General features: G+C 40.1%; 1 protein-coding gene across 1 annotated transcript; it reads left to right on the forward strand.

Annotated features, from left to right (window-relative positions):
* Window positions 1-945: 945 nt before the first annotated feature.
* On the forward strand, window positions 946-7,292 carry LOC149834470 (protein CYTOSOLIC ABA RECEPTOR KINASE 4-like). Its single transcript, XM_090009372.1, has 3 exons — window positions 946-1,071; window positions 1,169-1,255; window positions 7,170-7,292. Exons 1-3 carry the CDS (start codon window positions 946-948, stop codon window positions 7,290-7,292), a joined length of 336 nt encoding a protein of 111 aa, XP_089865498.1.
* Window positions 7,293-8,457: the final 1,165 nt, after the last annotated feature.

The following is an 8,457-nucleotide window of genomic DNA, read 5'->3' on the forward strand; positions in this document are numbered from 1 at the left end:
GTTTTGTTCCATCCTAATTGTTCAAATATGACCAGTTCGAACAATGTTCAGGACACTAACTTGTCGTTGAGCTTCCTTTCACCTTTTTTCAGCAGTTCTTATTGCATAAACATTGATTCACAAAAAGTGGAACACCATAGCTATCTTATCTCTAGCATTTTTAAGGGTGAGCTTTTTATTGTAAAGTTGATGGTAAAATACCAGAAGGAATGAATATGTGCACTCTCACAAGTTTCAAAATCTTCAATTAGAATAGTGTTAAATTTAAACAGTAAAGAGTGATATCAATATCACTTTTAAAAGGGCAAGCCCTGACATAAATAAGTACTCAAATACATAATAAAGACTTCTTGTTGAGGAAATTTCAACAATGCACTAAACACAACTAAGTTTTTGATGTCCGTTAATCAAACCCATGTTTTAGTCATATTTATTTGGGTTCTCACAAAACCAAGCTGAATTTTGAGAACAGTTATTATTCTATCCTCAAACTTCCTTTATTAGGTCTTTCTTGAAAACACTTTTTTTGAGGGCAAAATGGCAATTGCAGCACACATTTAACAATAACTTTGATGGAAGTAAGCTCTGGGTTTTTTTAATTAACTATGAAAGGTTTAGATGTGTTTTTGATAATTTCGAAAACTTGGATGTTTTTTCTTATTTTTTCTAATAGCTTAGATGCATTTTTAAAAATTTCCCCTTCTTTTCTTATTCGTGAGGAGAGTGTATTATTACAAAAGTTTCATCTAGCAAATCATAAGAGTCGGTTCATGTAGACGAATAAAATCCTTAAAATATGAAGGTGAACGATTCATTTTTCTCAAAATTAATTTTTTCATATCGCTTCAACTGTGGCCCCATTCACCAAGCAATAAAGTCTGGCTAATGACAACCTTTCCAGTTTGGTAATAACTATGCAATTTTTATTGCATTCACAGGTATGCGATGACTGGGCAGATTACTCAAAAAAGTGATGTTTACAGCTTTGGAGTTGTTCTTCTGGAGCTCTTGACTGGTAGGAAGCCTGTGGATCACACCATGCCCAAAGGGCAACAAAGTCTTGTTACATGGGTATGCCTTTTTATGCTCAATAGTTGCTTTGTGAATTTGACTGGTCTTTATGAAAGGAGAACAATCCACAAGTTCATTTATATTCTGTATATTTCAGGCTACTCCAAGATTAAGTGAAGACAAAGTGAAACAATGTGTAGATCTCAAACTCAACAACAATTACCCCCCAAAGGCTGTTGCAAAGGTCATTCTTTTCGTTATCTTTGATATGATTTTTTTTTTGTTTGTTACCTTAATTTTTTTCTTCAGACACAAATGCAACACACACACACTTGTGAGCGTGCGTGTGCAAACCTAGGCCATCTTTTATTAGTTGGAAAATGCTAAGATGTGATTTCTTCAAGGAGCATATATATGGATATGGGATAATATTTGCTGTCCTCATAGATAAGGACTAAAGAACCCCTAGTGAAAATCTCTATATTTTCTATTTTTTTTTTTTGCACATCTGACCCTCCATATGTAATCTACATGTTTGATTTACTAGAGAACCGGTCCTTGGGTCATGTTTTCCCAATGTGTCTATTGGATTTTCTAAGGGTCGAAAAATCAACAACCTACAAAAATTTTCAACCCTCAAAAAATCATATTTTTTACATAGAAAAAATATGATCCAAGGGATCCTACTATTTTGTCTATGGTAGACACATCCATGGGGTTAGACTGTCAAAGTAACCTCTTCCTATGAGTTCCAACTAGGGGGCTCCTTACACATGAGGGCAGCAAATGTTGTCTGTTTTTTAAGAAAGACATATATATATATATATATATATATATATATATATATATATATATATATATATATATATATATATATAGAGAGAGAGAGAGAGAGAGAGAGAGAGAGTAATGGGTGGCTGCCAAATGATACGCGTTAAATGAGTTTTTTAGGGTTTATTGTTTTATTTTTAAATTCAGACCGTACAGATGTGATCTATGTACTTGATTTTATAAGGATTAGCTCTTGAAGTGTTTGATTCCGAAACATGGATGGGTTTTTATAAGGTTCGAAAAATCAATGGTTCAAAATCTTTGTAAATTTTTTAGGCTCCAAATATCATGTTTTTTATCGAAATCACAAGATCCAGGTGTGGATTACTCATAAATCAACCATGCCCAATACATTTATGGGGTTGGAACTGCAAAAAAATACCGGAAGGGCTGAAACCCTCATTGCACCTACCCAATATGGTTGCTTTTTGGAGTTCAAGAGCTAGGTGCTTTCGGGGATGTTCTCCTTTCTTTGATCATTAAGATTGTGATCTGATTATTGTGCATGAACAAAATTTGATCGAATTACTTGAAGAAAAGGAAGATATAAATCAAGCAACTCTCACTCATCTCTTCCTATTGTACTGCAATGCAATATTCAAGTTTATTGTACAATCTCTCTCTCTCTCTCTCTCTCTCTCTCTCTCTCTCTCTCTCTCTCAACAAATCCATATGTAAACTCCTTGTTAGTACATGCTCTCTCTCTCTCTGCTGATGATGAGAGGCAAGCCGCGGGGTCCGATCGGTTTTGAGTCTCTCTTGTAGTCAGTCGGTTTGTCACAACAAAGAGGCTCTCCTGGAGTTGGCGTATGGGATTAATGCTTGGCCTTCGCGGTGTCACTCCGGAAGTGGGGGGCTCCGGTTAGGGTTCCATTCAGGTTGTCTCAAGGATTCTTTGCATCCTTATTTGGGTGTTCGCGGCTTGCGTCGACGAGCTCTTGAGTTAGGGGACATCTGGTGGTTTGTTAAGTCTCTTCACCAGGAAGCTCTGGAAGACAATGAGATTCAGGGGTCACTCAGTGCTCCTTTTTTTCGGCCGTGCTCCAACAAGGATGTATTAGAGGGGTGGTTTCTAGTTCGGTCGGCGTGGCAACCTTCTTTCTGTAACCTTAGGCGATGGGCGGATGTGTGTCGGGCGAAGCCGGGGGACTGGTGGTGTCCTGTCTGTTTCAATTGCAACTTTCGTTCAAGAGTTTTTTGTCACAGGTGTGGCTTGGATAGTTCAAGAATTCAGCATATTTTTGCCTCTCCGGTGAGCCTTGTATGTCGGAACCTTCGCCATAGGCCAGACACTTGGTACATGCTCCTCGTTGACATGTTGTATCTTTCTGTGATGTTGCGCAGGTGTGTCCTTTGGAGGCGGGCACCTCTTCATTTTCGGCGGTAAAGATAGGATCGCTCTGGGTCCCGTTAAAGATATCTAGTGTCGTTTGTTCGTCCCGTGAGGTCGGCCATTCACCGGAGTTCTACCGCACTTATCCCAAAGCAGCCATCGGGAAGCATCCTTTTTCAGCCGTCAAGTTGTCACATTCGCCCTGACGAGTTAATGAGTATGACTGCTCTTGAGATGGAGTGTGGGTCCACTTGCATTGAGAATTCATTGGGCTCTGTATGTTCATCCGGTTTGCCCCTTCGACTCTTGGGCCGCCAGCACGATCTTGCTTCCGGGAGTTGTGTTGCATTTATCGCCCATGATGGATCTTGGGCCAGTTCATTTTTTGACGATCGTGGGATCTTTTGTTCTACTGATTCTACCCTTCGTATTATGATGATATTCCTACCGTGCGAAGGCGTCCTGGTGTGCATGGGGTCCCCCCCGACATGTTTTTTTGGTTTTACCTGCATGGTGTCATTTTCACCTTGCATGCCACAATAAACTCACTTTCTGTGTTCCGCACGCTGTCGGACAGGTAAAGATGGAGGATATCCCATGGAGGTTCTCAGAGTGTCTGTTCAGGGGGCCTCGAGGGTCTCCTGCTTGCAACCCGTGCATCCATAACCTTGCCCAGATTCGTTAGGTTCGGGGGGTGGGTCGCAGGGGGTCAATGACATGTTCGACATATGGGGTATGTCCTTCGTCGAGGCTGCACGGGCACTAGGACTACAGATTTCACCCAGGCAGCGTTCTTCGATCCAACAACAGATTGTTCTCCGAGCATGATCGGCGGCCAGGGTCACAAATAGTCTTCGTAGAGCTAAATCATTGGCCCGTTCGCAAGCCCAACTTCAAGAAGATGACTCCAGCTCAGTTCGACGCTCAGCCAGGCAAAGGCGTCTTAGGGTGATGCTTGTTTATTGTTCATAAAGATGTGTATTTGGAATATTAGGTGCATGAATTGCTCCTATAAGCACTTGTTTTTAGCTAATTGGATTAGATATGAAAGTTTAGATATCATTGCAATTTGTGAAACCAAAATGAAGGATATTATGTTATCAATGGTGTCTTACTTATGGAGAGGTGCGGCATATGCTTTTAAATCGGCCGTTGGGTTTGCTGGGGGCATTCTGGTTCTTTGGAAAGCTTCTCTTAAGGTGGCGATAGTGGATATTGGTCATTATTTCATCTCTCTTTCTGCAAACTTGTTGCCGTCGCTACAAGATATCGTCTTCACCATTGTGTATAGCCTTGTTGTGTATGCCTTATGACCAACTTTCTAGGCTGACTTGGAATGAGTTTTGGATACATTTGAAGCTCTTCAGTGTTTAGGAGGAGATTTTAATTGCCTGTTGTCCACGCAGGATTCTAGTCTACCGGTTCTTCTCAACCCCTCCATTAGGGGGTTTCAAGAGTTTATTCGACGAAACCAACTTTACTCGGTTCCTCTTGGGGGGAAGCAATTCTCGTGGTCAAATATGAGGTATCTCTCTTGCTTGCGGATACTTGATCATGTATTTCTCTCTCCAAAACTATTTCATGTAGTTTTGGATGTCATTTCATGTCTACTGCCGCGAAACTTGTCCGATCATGGACAACTGATTGTTTCTTGGGGCGCAGACTTCAAAGCGTGTCATAGGTTCTTCTTTGAGGGGTGGTGCCTTCGTGTGCTAGACTTTCATCAGCTGGTTGGATAATCGTGAGCTCAACCTACTACGGGATCTTGGGCGTCCTTCCGCATCCATGCAAAGCTTCTTTGTCTTCGGTAACGTATTAAGGAATGGCTCAACTTTAATAACATAAACACGTTTAGGTTCACCGGTCAGTGGGAAGCTAAGCTCTCCTCTCTGGCCTAACGTCAGGTCAATCTTGATGGTGTGCCGGAGGGTCAAGTGCTTTAGATGCAGGAGCGTATCATCATCCTCTTTGCTCTCGTTGCAGAATGGAGAGCACGAGATGAGTTTAGATGGAAGTTGAGGGCCAAAGTTGCATGGTTGGCTAATGGTGATGATAATACACAATTTTTTCACATGAACATATCAAATAAATACAGTAAAAACCGATTTCTTTCAGTCGAGATCGATGGATGTCAATTTGGTCAGCAAAATTGCTTGCCAACTATTACTTCTTATTTCTTCAGGCTGTATTCGACTGACTTAGGCGTTGGGGGGTCATCAGCGGTATGAGTTATAATCCATTGGCGACAAACCAATTTGTTCGACTGTAGGCTCGATTCATCGAAGTTGAGATTTTTAATGCTATTAGTAGCCTCTCAGGCATGTCGACTTCTTCAAAGCCTTTTGGTCAATTATTAAAACTGACATGTTCCACTTATTTGATGAATTCTATCATAATGCAAGGTTTCTTAAACCATACCATGTAGCAGTCATCTCTTTGATTCCTAAGAGGCAAGGGGCATCAGACATATCCAACTTCAGGACGATTTTGGTGATGGGTACTCTGTATCGCATTTTATCTAAGGTATTGACTAATCGGTTGCACGTTGTCATTGATCAACTTGTCTCTCTGAACCAGGGGGCTTTTATTCCAGGTCAAAGTTTGCAAGGGTCTTTTATTTATGCAACTAAGCTTCTTCACTCTTTACAGTCGACACTCTTCTCCAATAGGCTGCTGCAAGGATCTTCAACTGCTCGATATCCTACCTTTTAGTCAATTTCTTGGGTCTATCGTTGTCGAGAATTTCGTCTTGGATGTCTACTATAGAGCGGATGCAAGGGAGATTGCAGTCTTGGAAGGCCTAATATTTATCTTTTGTGGGTCGATTGACGCTAATACGTCATGTTTTGGCTCGATTACCAGATTTTTGTATGAGCATGTCCATTATACCGACGACAGTAGAACAAACGATTAACCATTTGCTCTTTCACTTCCTTTGGTCTGGGAATGCATCTCACAAAAGACCCCGCTTGTTTCTTGGCAACAGATCGTTCTCCCGAGGCAGCGAGGCGGCTTGGAGATTCTGACTCTGAGAAAGAGGAGTATCGTTTTAGTCTTGAAGTGGGCCTGGGTTGCTTCCACATCTCCATCTCCTTGGGCTACGTTTGTTAGGCAAAAATATGGTAATCTACCTAACTCCCTTCTTTCGACGCCCAGTTCAGTGTGTCATTCGTTCCTCTGGCTGGAGTGGCAGAAGACACTTCACTCCTTTAGTGGCAGGGATCTTAGGCCTATCCATGGCTGCCTGTGGCTTCACTGGGCCATTGCGAGCGAAGATACGTTCTCTATTAAGCAAGTTTACCATTCTTTGTTGCCTTCTGGGTTGGACTAGTTTCCCACTGATTGTATGTCAGGTAAGGGGCCTGCCCCAAGGGACAAAGTTTTGGTGTGGCTCTGGATCGTGTTCAAACTCAGACTAATGTCAAGAAACAGGGGCTTCAATTTCCCAGCATGTGTGTTCTTCGCGAGAAGGCAGAAGAGGACACAACTCACCTATTTTGGTTTTGCTCGGTCATTCTAGACCTATTTTTTCAAACTTGGGGTGCACCGTCTGTTCAAATTCATTCGAGTTCCATTATTCGGGACCTCTTGCTTGGTCCCATGATTTTACGGCACAAAAAAAAAAGAGAGATTATTGTGGCGGGTATGTTTGTGTTCAGCATGGTGGGTGATCTGGACTGAAAGAAACATCTTCTTCAGGGGCATCAAATTCGATTTTGGAAGGTTTTGCCAGTGGGTTATGTCTGATGTGTATCTGACTCTTCAATTATATAGTAGAGACGGGGTTTGATCAGCTTGTACTCTGAAATGTATTTTGGTAATGTTGAATGCTCTCTCTCTCTCTTTATATATATATATATATATATTATGACAATAAAGAGAACCAAAGTTAGGTGAACCCAATATTTTTGTATTGAAAGAAAACTGGTTTGCAGACTTGTTATATTGCCTTGTAATTTTCTTGGTATTCTAATCAAACTTTTTGCTCCAGCAGATGGCTGCTGTTGCAGCACTATGCGTCCAGTATGAAGCTGATTTTCGCCCCAATATGACGATCGTTGTCAAGGCACTGCAACCGCTCCTCAACACAAGGCCCGCAGGACAGGAAGGAATGTAACATGTAAAAACAAAAAAAGTATAATTGGTTGCTCCCAACATTTTATCTAACTATATTTAACCTTATATTCCTAGCTATTTATTAACAGTTCATGCTTTATTCTCAATCCTGATGAATTTTGTTTTCTTTATGTTTTACCTGGTTAGCATATGTCATATGCGATTATGCGAAGAGATCTTAGAGGCTTCAATCTTATGAATTAAAGAAGAAATCTTGTTTATTTTCTCTATGTTCAAGAGAAGGTTGTTGACATTTGAGAAGTTGAAGAGGAACTTGGAAAGATTTGTGCTTTTCCTTAGGAGTTTAAATACTGTTGAAAAAAATTGCTGAAATATATACTTGATCTCATAAAGAATTTGCCTAGAAGCAGTCATACGAGCACTCTATTTAAAGCAACAATTTCCCCTTTAAGATCTAGTCCTTGGTACAATAGGGTTGACTGCAACTTTGCTTTCAGGATACAACCAAGCCTTCTCAAGTTAAACATGACCCCAACTTAGACTATGAAGGCCGCCAACCACAACACAACATAATCACCTTTGAATACCTTTAAGTAGAAAAGGAGAGAGATGAGATACAAGAGAATGAGAGAGATGCAAATCACAAAAAAATTTATATATATATATATATATAGAGAGAGTAATGTGTTTCTTAAGCCTCCTTTTTTGTTAGGTCTTGTTAGGCCCCCTTCTAAAATCGTAGTTTTAAGTGTTTTTTTCACGTTTAACACCATAGATGTGATCTATAGGTTTTTGTTAGTGGAAATCGGCTTTTGGATCGCCAGAATTTGACATGTATACAAGTTTTTTCGAAGATCCAAAATCAATGGCTATGAAGCTAGCAGTTTTTCTCAACTCAAAAATATTTTTTTCGTTGGAAAAAACGTGATCAAAGAGTCTATTCCTACTAAATCGTGCATGCTAAATACAACTAATGGTTCAGATCTATCATAAAACACTTAAAAACTTATGAGGTAGAACGATAAATGGAGCCTAATATGTTCACTTCTCATATATATATATATATATATATATATATATATATATATATAAGTGAATAATTGTCTACCGATTACGAATAAATATATAACAGTTATATCTTAATGGATATTGGCTAACAACCATCTCAATTAATTGTCAATGGTTAGGTAATAGCTAATTCATTT

This window comes from Nuphar pumila, chromosome 6, assembly GCF_984573655.1.
Source record: "Nuphar pumila chromosome 6, dmNupPumi1.hap1.1, whole genome shotgun sequence".
Classification (NCBI taxonomy): Eukaryota; Viridiplantae; Streptophyta; class Magnoliopsida; order Nymphaeales; family Nymphaeaceae; genus Nuphar; species Nuphar pumila.

What these genes read in the sequence shown, in the direction of transcription:
- LOC149834470 (XM_090009372.1), top strand. Translation starts at nt 946, where the DNA reads ATGACTGGGCAGATTACTCAAAAAAGTGATGTTTACAGCTTTGGAGTT. An exon ending in AACAAAGTCTTGTTACATGG is followed by an intron (nt 1,072 to 1,168) that starts GTATGCCTTTTT and finishes TGTATATTTCAG; the next exon opens with GCTACTCCAAGATTAAGTGA. An exon ending in CCCCAAAGGCTGTTGCAAAG is followed by an intron (nt 1,256 to 7,169) that starts GTCATTCTTTTC and finishes TTGCTCCAGCAG; the next exon opens with ATGGCTGCTGTTGCAGCACT.